The 17,426-nt window shown below is 43.2% G+C and overlaps 1 protein-coding gene across 2 annotated transcripts in view; it reads left to right on the plus strand.

Annotated features, from left to right (window-relative positions):
• The window catches only part of LOC119025585 (uncharacterized protein C21orf62 homolog), a 100,356-nt gene extending 84,202 nt beyond the window's left edge, over window positions 1-16,154 (plus strand). Inside the window, exons 3-4 of one of the 2 annotated variants that reach the window (XM_037109281.1) lie at window positions 2,866-3,011; window positions 9,965-16,154. In XM_037109281.1, the coding sequence (XP_036965176.1) occupies window positions 10,028-10,792 (765 nt within the window). In that variant the 5' untranslated portion in view covers window positions 2,866-3,011; window positions 9,965-10,027 and the 3' untranslated portion in view covers window positions 10,793-16,154. Of the gene's footprint in view, window positions 1-2,865; window positions 3,012-6,352; window positions 7,145-9,964 lie in introns of those variants that run through there. The other variant, XM_037109280.1, reaches the window with a different exon arrangement.
• The last annotated feature ends 1,272 nt before the right edge of the window (window positions 16,155-17,426 follow it).

The following is a 17,426-nucleotide window of genomic DNA, read 5'->3' on the forward strand; positions in this document are numbered from 1 at the left end:
AAAAAGTCTCCCTCTTACGTCTCTTAAGTCTCGCTTCTTACTTCTTTTACGTCTTTGTCTCGTCTCGCTGCGTCTGAAATCAGTCTGGTGACGTTGGGAGGGCGGCGTGATGACGCCAAATTAAAATAATCCATAATTCACCTCAAATGCATCAAAGCAAAGCAACGAGCCTGTTGTGTGCAGGAGGAGACTCTCCTCTGTGTTGTGTTCATGTTGTTAGCATTATGCTAATCACTGATTAGCGTCCGGTCAACAGACTTCCTGGTGGTGTAATTGTGGTTAATCTCTCAGAGATAAATATGAAGAGTTACAGAGCAGACATGGGTTATTGGATGAAACTGTTGATTTTGAGGAGAGACAGTAGATTAAAATGATGCACACATGTAAATAAAACAAACAGAAGCAGGAGGAGGAAACTCGGCGCCTGTCTGTCACATGATTACCAGCAGCCATCTGCGCCTCCACCCAGCGTCACGGTTCTGGGAGTACTGGGTGTTCTGGTGCAGCAGCGTCGCCCCTGGCTGCCATCTTGATCGTCCTCGCCAACACGAGAACCCCGACAGGAAGTGATCTCACTGCCTCAGAGCGAGAGGAGCCAGTTTCTCCATCTGCTCTGCTCCTCTCGTCGGGATCCTTCTGGTCCGGTTGCTACAACAGCAGCTGTTGCTGTGCAAATATGAAGGTTGTTGAGCTTCAGCCTCGTGACCTCAACTCACACTCGCCCTCACCTTCACCCACAACACAGGAGGATGAAACACACACACACGCACACACACACACACACACACACACACACAGTCAAGGCTGTGAGGTTTACTTAGTGTGATCTTCTGTCTGCTGGATGATATCAAAATGTGTTGTAAACCTGCTTTTATTGTCTTTTTACTGTCTTCTGGAGACGGACGCCGCCCATCGTGTTCACAAATGAAAAAGTGCTTGTGAGCGACGAGCGTGCAAACGTTTGGATCAGGAGGAAAACAAGGACGCTGCGTCTGAGTCGTGTTCTCTAAACGTCAAACACCAGAGAAATAAAATTACACCCAGGTGTTAAAGTGAATTAATTGCTGATCCAGATTTCATCGTCTGATTGACTGACAATCAATATCTGAGTAATAAAATCAGACTGTGATGGTTTGTCTGCTCATCACTGAGTCTGAGACAGAGGCTGTTTAATTGTTCTGTGGAGGTTATTAATAATACATTACTCTGCACAGGCAGTAATATTGGAACGTGATATATTACTTTAAAATGACAGTAACTAGTCATTCATTTGGAAAGTAACTTTCCCAACACTGCTTGTTGATAATTCGTGTCTTTGCGCTTGATCTGTTCACGTTTGTTGAACATTACAGGAGTTAAAACTCGCTCACGTCACAGTTTCAGTGGTTTACATGTATAAACCGGAGCTTCCTCTCTCTCCTGCCTGTAGACTCGTCTCTCTCTTTGTGGACGGCTTCAATGGAGGGAAATTAAATCAAGCTGGAATATCTACAAACGCCTCCAACAAGCAGCAGAAACCAAACTAAGTGACGTGTTCTGTCCGTGTGTTCGGCTGATCAGTCGTCTCCGATGCACAAACATCCGCTGCGTGAAGTGGCGGCGCCGTCTATCGCTTCTTTTTTGGGAGACTTCAGTGGGGAATAGAAGAAGAAAACATGAGATATATACTTTTATTTAAGTGACTCGACTGTTAAATCAGTTTGCAGCGAGCATCCAATTTTCAGCTTGCACTTGAAAGCACCATTTCTTTAATTCCCTCATCTCGTTAGTCGAGTTTGAGATATAGACTGATGTCATTCAGTCTTTAAAGAGGCTTCATGTAAGAAAAGTTGATTTATGAGTCTAAATATTCTGACACGTTGAGACTGCAGACATCCTGACCTACAATCCCAATGTGTCAGTATGTGACGAGGTGGGAATGAGACTCATAGTTCAACTATTCTTACATGAAGCATCTTTAAATACTGAGGAAGAGAAATCACAGTGAACCATACGAGCTCAAGCCTGATTTTCCCTCCTGACTTCTGTTTTTCATCGCCGCAATTCTCCTGAATTTCTCCCAAATTAATGACAGTTTTTCACATGTTTTCCTCTTTTTAAGTTCTCACAACTAACCTGTTGTGGTTCTGTGTTGCCTCGTCCTCCTCAGTGAGCGAGACACCACCAGAGACTAACTAAACACATTTCAGACACCCGGCAGGGAACAACTTGACTTTTCTTACATAAGGTGTTAAAGGTATGGGCTGTTAAATGCCACATTGATTTTTCTGTCAATTACAGAGGTTGTGGAGCAGCAGAGAGACTCTCTGAAGGTTTAAACTCTGAATAAATCAATAAAAAGTGTTTGTTCAAGTTAAAGCAAGAGGGTGATTTATCCTGCACTGTCCTCTGAGAGTTAGAAGTAAGATTGTGTTTTGTTATTTTGTTATTTTCAGTCTTTAAACATCTCCATCATGCAGGAAACACCGTCCTCAAATCTAAAATATTTCTCAAGGTCACGGTTGGAAAGTGTGACCCAACAAATCTAATCTACATCCTCAGTTTAGTTCAAGTGCAGCGATCCATCAGGAAGCAGCTGATCTGGTGTTGTGAAGCTGTGATGGAGTGTTTTGGGCCACAAGATGGCAGCAAACACAGTCATTGTTTGTTCTGGAGGGGGAAAAGTGCCGCCATGGAAAATGAGAGGCGGGTCCAGCAGAGGAGGAGAGGGAAAGAGAAAAAAGAGATGAGAAGAAGTCAGTGAAAATGGACCGAGAGTCTGAGTCCATCCAGTGTCCTGAAAGTGAGAGCTCTCTCCGTCCGTCCTCGTCCTCCTCTCCTTCGTTTCCTCTCCATCCTGACGGCTTCTCTCTCCTCTGCTGTCAGACAGACAGATGTGGTTCTCCGGTCAACCTGCAGACAGATGTGGAAGCTGCAGCTGCTGCTCTCACCGCCTGAGGAAGCTGGATAGATCAGCCCGGATCCAGACGGCAGCAGCAGCATGCCTCCAGAACCAGAACTGAGCCGTCCATGTAAGTCCATTATTACTCTGTCCTGCAGCTAAAATGTCAGATCTGTTCCATCAGTCGTCTCTGCAGATGTTTGTGAATCAAACAGGTTATATTTCTGTACTGAGGATCATACGGACACTGAAACCAGTGAGGAACCTAAAGACAGGCGAGTTATGTAACCTGTCAGATGAACCGGACTCTGGTTCTGTCAGCTGACTGGAGAATGAACGGTGCTGTTAATCTAATATCTGATTCACTTTGTTGTTTTTAAGTAAATGTATTTATTTTGTCACTCAGATCTTAAAGAAGCAGAGATTTCTTTTTAAAAAATGAACATCGCTGCGTCTGTTTTCATGATATTTCTTGAATCCTTAAAGACTTTTGTACCAAACAGGATCAAAATCACATGAAAAGAGCTGAAACGTCTTCAAGACACTGAAATATGTCCAGTTACCTTCGTAAAGCAGCTAATATCATGATATAAACTTGATGTATACAGCCGACAGACACATGGATGAAATAATAAGAATAATAATGATAATGTGAAAATCCTGATCTAACGAACACTGAAATAATAAAAGTTACTTCACGTTAAAAGACAAACTTGAAAGATGGATCCTCAGTTTCTGAAATGGCAGAAAGCAGCTTCACCAGATCAGAATCAGAATCAGAAATCCTTTAATGTCCCGTAGACGGGGAAATTTGTTTGTTTGATTTTTAAACATTTCAAAATAAAAGCACCTGAGGATGACTTTATAATCAATTCTAAAATATACAGTCAGAAAATGGAGTGAAGACTCTTTCCCTCTGAATTATCTGTAGTTTTCTGGTGGAAGTTTTATGGAGAGCAGAAAAAAAGTTTGATGTTGATCTGAATAATGTGTAATAAAAGCATGTTTTAGCATTTCAGCATCATTATGGGTTAAAATTATCTCATTTTTACAGTGTTCCTAAGATGATAAATGTATGTTTTTGTTACCTGATCAGATTTAAGATCACAATCTAAAATCAATCGAAGATCTGTGAAATGTGTCTCGCAAAAGCCGTCATGAGTCTGTCCTTCCTCACCCGGTTCTACAAGAAGCATTTCTGTTATCGTTTATCTTTAAAACATTTCCAGTCATTAAGTTGTTCATGTCAGTGAGACGGGCAACAAGATCATGCAGAGAACCAGGTGAGACAGATGTGTACAGGTGTGTATCGTCAGTAACGATGGTGAGAAACTCTGAAAGAACACGTAAAGAAAACAGAGGAGGTCCGATAACGCGTCCCTGAGGAACGCCACGTCTCACATCCAAACAGTTCAGACACAAATTCACTGAGGCTTGTAAAAAAAAAAACAGATTTCTGAATTCTGATCGTATTTCCTCTGAGAATAAAGTCGTAATTCTGACTTTAATTCTCCACATAAATCTGATCCTCTTTGTACTTTCTTAACCAACTATTTAAAATGGTTTCTTTGTCGCACAATAAAGATTATTTCTCACGGGGAACTATGTAGTTTTGGAGAAGAAATTCAAAAATAAGTCAAAAATAATTAATGTGATAATAATACAAACTCAGGAATATTTATCTTTTCCATAACTGAATAAAGAAACTGTTTAGAAGTTTTCCTGATATCCAAACATCAAAAACTCAAAGTCAAACCTTTAAAACGTCCTTAATATCCTTAATATCAGTAGTAAAATCCAGTATATGTCAGCATGGCTCATATTACTGGTTGAATTTAGCTTTTAAAAGTTGGACAAGAAGTAAAGAAGACTTCGTAGAATTTCAGAGAGATTATTTAGAAAGAGTAAACAAAGTAAAACAGTACAGATTAAGTTGTCCTGTGAAGTCAGAGAGAGTTCGATTGTTTAGTTTGTTCAGCTAATGAGGATGTTTCTCTGCTCATTAACATTTTCCTTCAGACTGCTCCTTTAAAATAAAACGCTGACTCCAATGGAAACCTGCTGAATATCAGAGCAGATACACTTTGAAAATATTTATCTATGATTTAATTAAACTTGCACTGTTGATTTAATATCAGACTTTTCTTACGACACCTGTGTTTTATACCTGTGTTAAATGTATTTAAATGAAACTAAATGGAGTCACAGTGATCTAATCTCACTGTACTACTTGTAAATACTACTTATATCACTTGTGTGACTCTGACACTTGTTTGTGTTCTGACTCCGGCTGCCAAACTCCTGGCTGAAATACTGCCGCTCTCCTCGCTCTCACACTCGGGAGAATCCGACCTGGAGATTAGTCGGGTTATGAGACTCTGGAGTTTTTAGTTTTACAGCCTGCTAACTTGATTCTACTGTACAACAGTCAATAAAAAACAAACCCCGTCGGGAGTAATGCAGGAAAAAATGCATGAAGGGGGCGTCAGCAGCTGCAGACGTATAGAAGGAATTATATAACGAGAGCCTGAGACGAGCTTACAGACGTGGAAACAGGCTTTATGGGTAAAACACGTATAAACACAATATGAACTATTTACACTTCATTAAACAAACTGTATGTTCGACTGTTTACAGCTCCAGCAGCTTCACAGATGTGACGTATTTACATCCACACGGCTGAACCAAAACCACCAACAAATGATCCGACATGACTGCAGCTGTTTCAGGTCATTACTGAATTATAATTATAAATTCATGCAGCAATTTTGAGGCATTAATTCATATTTAACGCAGCTCTGCTTGACTTTACTGTAAGTTTCAGTTTAGTGTTCGTCCGTCTGCTCCTCAGTGTTTCACAGTTTCTCTTCATGAGCTCTCACAGATGTCGGCACGGAGCTTAACTTCTGTAACCAAACTTCTGTGACTGATTATAATTTTAAAGGTCCCATTTGTGAGAAAAGTTTATTTTTGAGTCTCATTCGTTAATTTATCGTACAAATAGGACCTTAAAACTTTTGTTGCAACTTCAAGTTTGTTTCGGTTTTCCATTTCTCTCACACTTTGCTTAGGTTGCAACATAAAAACCTCTTGTTAGGGTCAGAACACGTCACGGTTTGGCTGAAGGTGCCTGTTTGGTCAGGACGATCGTCTCCGGGTGTCCTGAAACATTTCTGCTCGGCAGCCTCAGCTAAACTCAGCTAAAGCGTATAATGTGAACGTAATATGACACTGATTATGTGATCGGAGCCAAAATGAATGTGCAATCAGACACAATAAACACAGATAATCATAGAAATGCTGAATATCAGCCCAGATAATCAGCCAGATAATGAAAATGACCCGTTTTCCAGGCTAAAATAATCTCATTTAATCTAATCTTGGCTTGTAGCTCAACAAACCGATGCAGCAACAACATCTTGTTGTTCTTTAATGATTTCAGTGTGAAGACGTCTTAATCATTTCATCTGCTGACAAGAAGGAAACTATGAAATAAACACGTGCAGGACTTCAGCTCGCCATCAGATCTGTTACTGACAGGACGACGCCATGATTCATTTCCTCTGATGAACTGTAATCTGAGATTTATATGTTTCCACTGCAGCATCAGATCTCTTTTGATGCATATTCACAGTTTTTAGACTTGAAACCCGTTCAGAGCTGCAGCTGCTGAGAGAGACACTGAGGAGAGGTGGGTGAGATGGAGGACGAGTGGAGCTGAGAGGTGTAGAGAGAGAAAGAGAGAAAGAGGAAGGGAGGATTAGGGTTGGTGCCTGCGGTGGATGATGTCAGAGGAATGCATGAGCCTCTCCTTTAACAAGCTGGAGCCGCGAGGACCGCCGGCCGCCTCGCTTTCTCACAAACACACTAACTCTTCTCCTGGTTTCTTCTCTCGCTCTCTGTCTGGATCCTTCACAGACAACAACAGAATCAGAAAGGATTTCAATGAAAACACATGCAGCATCACCATTAAAACCTTGTGGAATGTGTTTTTTAATGGTTGATTTTCATCTCCGCACTCGGCTCAGCTCAGTCCGGTCCTGCCTGCCAGCATCCGGTCCTGCAGCTGCAGCCCCGTAGCAGGGATTACAGAGATGGAGATGGAGGAAAGGAAAGTAAAAACAGAAAGAAAGAAAATGGGCTTGGTAGAGAGAGAGAGAGAGGACAGACGAATGGAAAGAGAGAGAAAGCGGGTGATATAATGTGTGGGAGCGCCAGACGCTGGGAACAGCTGGAGAGACGATGACTAATATTAGCAGTGAGGTAAGATGGTGGAGGACGGGGAGGACGGGCGGTGTGTATGGAGGGCAGCTGCTACTGTAAACCAACCACAGTGAAGTCACGTTTATTTATAGAAGCACCGTCAGGACACCAGAAATGGGACTTTAATGCCAAATTGTACTTTAACCCCTTCAGCATCTTAGTTTCGTGCTTTTGTCCCCGATGAAGAAGATTTCAGGTCCACCGACCGACTAAGAGTCACCAGAGATGTTGATATGGAAGATTTAAAATGTTTTTAAAAAGGCACAAATAATCCTCAAATCTCAAATCAGATATATGAAGAGAAACACACATTAAACTTTTAACTTTTCCTTTTTTCCAAGAAAAGTCAAATCGAGATTTTAACATCAGCTGAAGAGACGAAAAACAAAATCTGTATGACTGAAACCTTATTTTCTATTGTGTCTTTTCTGTTTTTCCACATAGTTTTTGATTGTTTGAGGATCGACTGTAGTTATTTTACTTACCTTAATTATGCAATTAAAACATTTAATGACACAGGCTGGAGAATCTGCCCCATTAACGTCATAAAATTATACATTTTCTGTTACAATTTGTGCAACGTTTGGATGGAAATCATGTATTTTTCACACCAACATTTACCAAAACAACAAACCAAGGAAACCCCGACACACATTCATATTTACTCCACAGTTACATGACATACGCACAAATTCTCACAACCCTTATTTACTTTTACCTCCACAGTAGTTTGATCCTCAGGACTGAGATTCATTCCACCGACCTGAAACTCTCAGTAGACACTGTTGTGATTCGTCTGTCTCAGATGTGGACCAGTTACGACTTTGACAACATTTGAAGCCGACTCGCTCTCGTCTCTGAACACCAGCAACATCTCTGACTCTCACATCCTCCATGACACACTCAGCACTCATGTACTGTTTTTTTTGTTGTTGTTTTTTTTCTTTTTTTTTTAATCACATTCTGGGAAAAAATCTGACAAAGAAATCTGGAGAACAGTCAGAGAACATTTCTATAAATAATGTCCCGCGTGACCCGTAAAGGGGCTGCAGAGAATAAAAAGGGGGAAGTGTTTCCTGGAGAAACTGGAACAGAGTAAAATGTGCAGATGTCTTGAAAAGCTGTTAATTATTCCAGTGTACATCCCAAATGTCTGACGTCCAGTTTCACACGAGGGAGGAAAAAGTCCAGTGATGCTGACAGGTTACATCAACCTGAAACACGTCAGCATGGTTTTTAATCACTTTAGATGATTAACACTAATAATGTCAAAAAAACTCAACCTACAAGCTTCTTTATTCACAATCTGTATTCACTCGCTCGTTCACTAAAATAATGATCGTCGTCTTTTTCACTGAGTTCAGCTCGAAAGACATAAAATATAATCAGAGACTTTTAGAGAATTAAGTCATAATGTTACAAGAAAAACAAACATCCTCGTATCCAAACGACTGAAGGAAAGAAAAACTATTTGGTTCGGTTCAGGAAAACATTGTGGTTTGTGTTAAATTAATTGTTTTATTCTTGTAACTTCATTTTGAATGTACGTCTGATATTCAACTGAAATCACTTGATGTACATGACGTAACTTTAATGTGTTAGTTAGCTGAAAAACAAACCCTAACCCCAAAACTTCTCAAAGACTTTTAATCAGTACAATCACACTCATGGAGCTTCATCTTAGTTTTTATTAATATTAAAGCATTAATGTAGCAGAAAGCAATGATTTGCTCAGATATATATCAGAGCAAAAGCATCCTGAAGGTTTCACTTCCTACATCTCAGTTCTTAGTGTTGGTAGCTGAGAAAAGAAGACTCCAGCAGTGAGAGGAGATGGTTTCTAGTCGACTATCAAGCAAAAAGAAGCCAGAGTAAATATGGCAACTTAAAATATAAAAACACTATGTCTTTGGTACGAAATACATCACATGGATTTCTTTTTCCAGACCTGGTTTTTGAGACAATCAAGTCGAATGTGTCCAACCTGAACGCTGGAAAGTCCTCGTCTCGCTCAGAGAAAAGAAGCGTGGGGGAAAAGTTGACTCTGGAAGTGAAAAGTGCTTATTCAGGCCACTTTTCCACCGTTCCCGAGTGAGGAAATAAAGAAACCAGTGTTTCATTATTCCTGAACATTTAATGTGGCCGGCTGCCTGTTTCACCGCAGCGCTGCAGCGCGGCGCAGGAACTTTTACAAGCAGCCGAACGCCATCCGCAGTAGCCTCGGGCCTGGAAGGACCTCTCCCCCGTAAAACTGGAGAGCAAGAACTAAGTGGCTCAATTATGTGTGTGTGTGTGTGTGTGTGAGTGCGTGAGTGTGTGTGTGCCAGGGCTGGACTGGAAATAAAGAGTTGAATTCAGCTGGCTGTGGGTCTCGAGCTGGCCTCCACATGTTGTAAAAATACAGATGCAAAGCAGAAGCAGGTTACTGCAGGGCAGCGAGCGAGAGAGACTTTCTTTGTGTGTCATGTGTTTTAAGGGAAGTGCTGCAGTGAGTCATGGAGGGCTGAGTAAAGGTCCGATCCTGCTGGGGTTCGGTTCTTTTAAAGGAACAGTTCACACGAGAGTGTAAACTCATGATGCAAAGTCAGGAGAGTCGCAGCGTTCTCGTAAACAGCTGAAGGATCTGAGGACTAGCTGAAGATTTGGGCGCTTCTTTAAGATTCAATCTTCACTGTAGCCGTTGGGCTAAAAGTGTTAGCATGCACATGTAAATAATGTCTTTTTAAATCCATCTGGGATCTCAGTCAGTATTTAGCAGAAGTCGCTCTGCCGTCCCTCTTCGTACCTGCACATGCTAACTGTCCTCCTGTCTGTCCGCAGCCTCGTCCGTCTCTCTACAGTCCAGTCCGTCCACTTGGTGAAGATGTAGTCTGCTTGATCTCCATGGAGATGTCTCCAAACACAGTCTCCTCTGCCTCGTTGCCATGGTCACTGTGGTTGCTGTTCTTCCTGGCCCCGGTCACCCGGACAACAAACTCCGCCCCCACACCTGAAACCTCTCTGACGGTCAACTCCACGCTGTTGTTCGACGGTGGCGCTCCAGGCTACAACCTGCGCAACTGCAGCTGCTCTGTGCCCATCGCGGACTGCGACGAGGCGCTGGCCAACTCGCGCTGCAGATGTCACACCGTTCTGCGCTCCGCTCTGCCCCCTGCTGGGCTCAGGGAGCCAGGACCGGTCACCGTGTGGGTGAAGGAGCTCTGGATCCTGGAGGAGCTGCTGAACAGGAGGACGGTCGGCCATTTGCGGTTGTCCTTTTGCGGAGTAAAACCGATGGACAGTCAGTATCTGGCTCTGCTCGGTCTGCGGACCCTCAGGATCCACAGCGCAGCACCGGAAGCTCCCTACCCCGACCAGGAGATTACAGTCTCCCCTGCAGCAGGGCTCACAGCGGAGATAGAAGCCCTCTCCTTTGACTTCTCCTCCTCCTCCCACGTGACCTTCCTGGATGTCGCCGTGCTGAACGGCCTCTCAGCCCTGAAGGCCTACACTGTGGTGGGACCACCTGCTCACTCCCTCTACAAAGACTTCCCCCACCTGGCTGTGCCTCTTCCTCTGCCGCCCTCTGCTGCACCTGAGGTCCCTGCAGACCCCAGTGATCCGGCTGCAGAGCCTCCGGAGAACCTGCTCCTCACATTTATCTACTGACAACAAGTTCTCAGTGGAGGAACCGCTCAGCAACACATGGCGCGATCGCACAGGACACAGCTGGATGTTGGGTTTTTTTTTTTTTGTTCTCCTTCTGCAAAGGGAAAGTTGCACATCTGACTTGTTCTCTGTGGGATATTTGAACTTCATGTATGACTGGCTGCTGTCACTCCGGCCTTGAGCAGCGTTTCAAGAGAGGCTCCTCTCGCTCACCCTGATGCATTTTCTTCAAGGAGACAACTGACTTCAGAGCTTTTACTCCTGCTGCTGTGTTTAAAATATCTGCAGTCGTACAGCAGACGGACACGAGCTCTGGCAGCGTGCGCACCAGCTGCAAATTCTTTCAAAGTCTGTCTGCAGGATATTTAGTTGTCAAACTATAACACAAGTCATGAGGTTTGAAAGCTGTAGTGACATCATCCCAGCTCGTGTGCTCAAGTTAGAGGTGACGCTTTACAGAAACAACGTGAACAAACGTTTTCCTCTTGTCATGGTTATACACAGGAGAGTGTTTCACATGCACGTTCACCTTCTGATTGCAGATGTTGGTGCAACTTCAGGCGCCTAAGTATTTAATTTGTAATGCACTCTTCATAAAGTGGTTTAAAGCTGGTGGCTTTGTAAATGGTTACATCCTTTAGCAGTGACTTAAAGCTGCTGTAAGCGTTGTTTTCTTGGGGAAAGCTCCCGGCGACAGCTTTAGCTAACAAACTAAAGAAGGAGGAAGAGAGCCACCTCGACGAAAAGAAAGGAGTCGTGCGAGTGTGGTGACGTGGAGAGGAGGGACAGGAAGCTCAACGATGACGACGCTTACAGCAGCTTTAACGGATCATAGGTCACTTTTCCAGAAAGTGAGTCCACAGAGTGTGAACATGGCTCAGTTTTAAAGCTCTCCAGTTATCGAGTCAACTTCTAGTCCAGATAGGAGCCGGTAGTTTTTGCCTGTAACTCTTATGAAGCACTTAGCGACTCTTTTCTGCAGATGTGCTCGTAAACACCGCTCTCCCTTTACCTTTGAAACACCAGGTAGCTGGAGGTGGCTTTACGTTGATTTTTTGTTTTGTTTTGTGTTGATCACATCTGTGCACATCTGGTCTTGAAGCCTCCCTGGCGAGATCAGATGACACACGGGCGACTGTGACGAGTGTAACTGAAGCCACGAGCGTCCAGACAGACTGATCGGCCATCTGCTAGAACAATATCCTGGATAAACCGCACGCCTGCTCCCAGAGAGCCATGAGAGGATCCAGATCCAGCTGGGTGTCAGCTCCCATCCAGGTGTTGCCAGATGTGTCGGGCAGCAGGGAAGAGACCTGGGCCTCTCTGAATGGCTGCACTTGTTTTGTTTTTATGAGTTGATGAATTACAGGAAGGAAATTTCGACGAGTTTGATGAGTCTGAAAATGATGGAGTGCAGATAGTCTCCCCCTCCAACATGTTAGAATAGAAAATAGCTTCATGCAGCTCGACTGGTTTAAATCTCCAGAAGCCCCGAGATCTTGTCGTTATTTACACCCTATTTAAATCAGGTTGGGACCTCGGGGTTTGCAGAGACTTGACTTACACCAGGAGCCATTCAGTGTTTTCCTCTTTCATTTTTCAGTTGTTTTGAGTGACCAGAAGTTTTCCAGTGGACACAGAGAAAAGATCTTTGCTTGTCAAACCTAAAGATCAAACTCCCTGGAAGGAAAACAGTTAATCAACCAGGAGTCACCAGCAACATCAACACTTCTGAGCACTGAGTTTCCATCTTGGATCTCAGCTCACGTACATGCGGAGCATCAGTCAGACGTGCACATGAACTGGAACATGTAGCAGCTGTGGTTGGTCTGCTTGGTAGAATCGCTTCTCCTCCGGTGTCACTACTGTGACCTGCAGTTTCCCCAGTAAACACACCGCACTGTTCAGCTGTTGTGCTCCCTCCTGATTGGCTGGCTGCTGTGCTCTTCCTGGGTTATACGTAACGGAGCCAGCCTTGGTTAACTGATGGTCACGTAGTCTTTTAGATGAAGGATTGTCGTCACGTTTTAAGCTTCTTATTTACACCCTTCACTACCCTTTTTTTCTTTGCGTAATGAAAAAGGATAACTTTTCTTTCTTTGGTGAAAAGGTGAATGTTCGACATGGTTGTGGTGAATTTCATAAGGACTAGCAGTTAATTAACCCCATGTAGGATCCCAGCAAAGAGATTCTGGTTTGGTTCTGGGACTGGGAGAGACAGATTAAGGTTGGTCCCTTTATTTCCCTCCTCGATGGTTAATCCAGACTTTAGTGGGCGAAAGGATTTGCCACGTCGGAGAACATCCGGGTTACGTAATCGTCTCTTTTCACTTGCATGCGGTTGAGCTGCAACATGTGGCAGATCGTGTTCAACACCTACATGTTGAAATACTGTCGGACCTCAGTGAACGAGGTGCTGCGGGGAGAGGAGGGAAGCAACAAGGACACATTCCTGCCTCAGGGATCAATAGAGCATCGTAAAAAAAAAAAGAAAAAACAAGATGTACTGTGGCAGCTGACTGCAGCGAACACTGGCTGGAACCGATCCAGAGAATCCAGAGTCGGGGTCAGCGCCGGCACCAGAGCCGCATGATACTGTTGTGTCTGGGAGGGAGACCTGAGCGGCTTTGTGAGGATATTTAAGAAGTAAAACTTACAGAAAAATCTAAAGACAACTTCAAAAAGATAGAAGAGCTACACGAAAACCAAAAAAAGACAAGGACTGCGTCAGTCCGCTGTGGTATGAGCTGACAGAGAGGCGCAGTAGGCTCGCTGTTCTGGAGCGGCCCGTTTCCAGCTGGGCTTATTGACTGCAGATGGTCTAATAAAACAAGTTGTTTTGAAACAGGTTAAAATGGACGATCTCTCTCTCTCTCTCTCTCTGTCTGTCTCTCTCTCTCACCAGCCAACAGCTCTCTCTCTGTTTGGATCAGAACAATGACTCCGACTCTCTTTAACGAGCTGGATGAGTTCTGAACCCGCTCAAAGCCAAGTTGGCAGCGCCCAGAGTGAGGGAAGCTTTTTTTCTCAGAACCGTGATGGACGTGATTCAGTCGCTCTGCAGCTGTTTGTGAAGAAAAAAACACGTCATTATGAGGTGCTTGATTGTTTTTGTGTGTGTGTGTGTGTGTGTGTGTGTGTGTGTGTGTGTTTCTGGATATTTTTTTACCAAACGAGTAAAGAGCGAGCGAGTTCAGAACGGCTCTACTTTCTCTCTCTCTGCTTCCAGCTCATATCCTGTGAGAGACTTTGTTAAAGCTGCTCGCACAAACACGATCCGGAGCCAACACTTCTGTTCCACTGATCATTCAGGACTGTTCTGGGTCTGTGTGTGAGAGTGTGTGTGTGCATGGGTGTGTCTGAGTGTGTGTGTGTGTGTGTGTGTGTGTGTGTGTGGTTGCATTCATCTCCTTTTCGCCGTCGCAGCAGATTTGTCGCTTTGTGATCTCAGTTTGTTTGGATCAGACGGTCGGAGATCTGGGATCCACAGTCGCACAGCGTTGTGTGCAACACGTGTTGTATATGTTTCACTTCTGCATGGATTGTGTGCAAGTAAACAGTGTCAGAGAAACAAAACTGCTGCAAAAACTGTTGAGTTACTGTGTAGTAATTCTCCAGAAATCCTAAGTTTGCGGCCTTGTAATAAAACTCTCATCAAACTCATCAAAAGGTCCAGAGAAAAACATCGACGATGAGCTATTTCTTAATTTATCCACAGGCTTTTCTAACAGGTTCATAACTCCAAACGGTTTGAAACAGAGCCGAGTTCACACACTTGCAGGATTTCTTTGGTGAGCTAACGTTAGCTGTGATCGCTGACATTAGCCACTGTTAGCTACCACCACTTTAACCTGCTAATTATCTGCAATTAACTGCGTTGTTCGCTGGATTTGCCTTTCTGTTTTTCCGGGTGTAATCATGGAAGCTGGTCACTTGGTAGCTTTCTCGTTAGAGCACAGATAACGTCGTCCTAAAGGCCGCAAATCAGACAGGAAGTGGTAACTGAAAACCAGAAAACCAGCTACCAGCAAACTACAGAAATTGCCTTCAATGAAATATTTTGTTTTGTTGTTTTTGTTTTTTTTTACTTTTTCAGTGCCGAATGTATTTATAAAGGTTTTCTCACACAAGCATTTCAGTTCTGATGTGACCCTCCAAGTTCACGCTTTGTTTACTGTCACGGCTCGAGTCTCATTGTTTTCTGTTCCTGCACAGAGGAACATTAGATTATACTTTGTAAATCACCAGTATGCCACATTGCAAAACTCCTGAGACTTGAAATTAACCACCAGACCACAAAGTCTTACGTAAAAGTAAAAGTTGGTCCTCCTCTAGCGGCCGCCAGCGTGCCGCTGATGTTCTGCTTTCTTTAGCGTGATTTATTCTGCGTCCTGGCACTGAATGCACTTTTTCTGACTGTGTGTCTTAACACTTGGATATGGAAACAAGATGGTGCCTGTAACGTCTGAGCTGCGGCTCTTTGTCGGCTGAATGGAAACACATTTCATTATGCAACAGGCTTTAATTTAACGTTCTGTGTCGCAGCTCTGAGGTTTCAACCAGAGCACGGCGAGTCCGTTCAGTCCGTTTGTCTCAAAGAGCTGAAAATCTTCTGCACACCTTGTTTTTTTGGGGGTGTTTTGCCTCTCAGCCAGCAGTCACACCCAGTACGCTCCGCTCCGCTCAGCACCGGGCCGGACTGGGAGCTCGTTCACCCGTAAAACGCTGGTGGAAACTTACCGAGCGTCTTGTGCAGCCAGAAATTAGTCACTCCCATCTGGTGAACGGGGCGATTACGCACCTCCACAAGCCACCTTTTAATGGTTTTCAGACAGGATGTTTAGAGCGGGCCGTGAGACTCTGTGCTAACGCTCCCCGTCAGAGCTCATCACACGGTCTTAAAACGTCTGGAACATTCTACCACAAAATGGGTGAAAATGAGATCATCGGGGTTTTTGGGTTTGACATCACCCCTCTTCCTTTTTCTTCTTCTTCTTCTTCCCTTCTTCTCTCTTGATCTTTGGTACGGCACCTTAAGTATTTGCATCAGGGAATGTAATTATTCAAATGTAAAATAAGATTGTGTGTAATCCACGGCGGTGCGCTTCAAAGATGACTTTAAAACATGTTTTACAACCTCTGACGTGTTGTGCGACTCGCGGCTGACTCGTGTGCTGTTTCAGGAACAGATTGTGTATTTGGGAAACGGCTTGGAAGGTTTGATTTGTATATAATTTGGCTTTTTAAAGCAAAATTCCTGGAGCTTATTTGTTTATAATGACCAGACGACGTGGATTAATTCTTCTGTCCACAAACTTTGTTCCTCTGTATAGTCTGAGATAATAAAAACGTTTTTACAGAGTTTCTCGTTTCTTCCTTCAGCTCTGATTTCACTGCTCATACTGAAATGTGATGCAAATAAAAAGTTCTGCATCTTATTTTTGTAGAGCGTAAACCAGTTTATCACAGGAAACAACACATCACACTAACAAAGCAGATCTCTCTGAAACACATTTGTGGTCGAAGCTCAATGAAGCTCACGTCATATTGATATAATTCAAAGACGATTAAAGTTAATCAGCAGCAGGAGAAACACGCAGGATTCATTTGTTCTGTGTTTGTTGAGTGGAAAAATAAATGAAAGCTGTGAGTGAGTGAGTGTGTGTGTGTGTGTGTGTGTGTGTGTGTGTGTGTGTGTGTGTGTGTGTGTGTGTGTGTGTGTGTGTGTGTGTGTGTGTGTGAGCAGCCTTCAGGGATGGAAACCGTCTCCTGACACAACAACAACCTGAACCACTGGAGGAAACAGGAGTCGTGAAGCCCCGCCCCTTCCTGTTTCCATCAGGTACAGTATTGATCCGGTCTGAACTGTCATGAATCTCACACATGATGTTGTAATTAAAGTCAAACCTTGTGTAGTTTTGTGTTAAAGCTCAGTGAACGACATCATCTCATCAACACTTAACAACAAGGTCGAGGACAAGATGAATATTGACAGTTATAACTTTTTAATTTCTTAGATTATTCCGATTTGTTTGCTCATGAATGTGTAACTTTATAATCTCAGACAATAACCCTGTTTTTTTTCTTGTATATTTATGTATATTATGATCATCTCAGATATTGTCACTATCTGAGGTCTTTTCTCTTTTCCTGTATATTTATGACTTTTTTTGGAAGTTTGTGTTTTGATTTTTTCAGGAATTATCTGAATTTTCTATAATTTAAAGTAAAAAAAAAAAAAAAGCGTCAGTTTGTCATCAAACTAATGAAATAACTAAATGTTCTGAGTCCAGCTGGCTCCAGCTGGCTGTTAGAAACATCACATTTATCATCAGCCGGCTGTGAACTGAATCTCTGTCAGCAACATTTAACACCAGAGATTAGATAGATTACAAGAAAATATATATTCCAGATGAAAAACACCTGAACTGAAGTCTGGTGCCGTCACACTGTGGATGTTTGTACACATCTGTACACACTGAGGACTGTCCTGTAGAGGCACATCCTGCACACTGTGGAGGGTCATTTGAATATTTGAGTATATTGTAATTATAAAACAGCAGTTATCTTTAGGAATAATGCTGCTGCGTGTCTTTAATACAACATATAACTTATGTAATGGTTTCGCAGGAGG

This window comes from Acanthopagrus latus, chromosome 9 (assembly GCF_904848185.1).
Source record: "Acanthopagrus latus isolate v.2019 chromosome 9, fAcaLat1.1, whole genome shotgun sequence".
Classification (NCBI taxonomy): Eukaryota; Metazoa; Chordata; class Actinopteri; order Spariformes; family Sparidae; genus Acanthopagrus; species Acanthopagrus latus.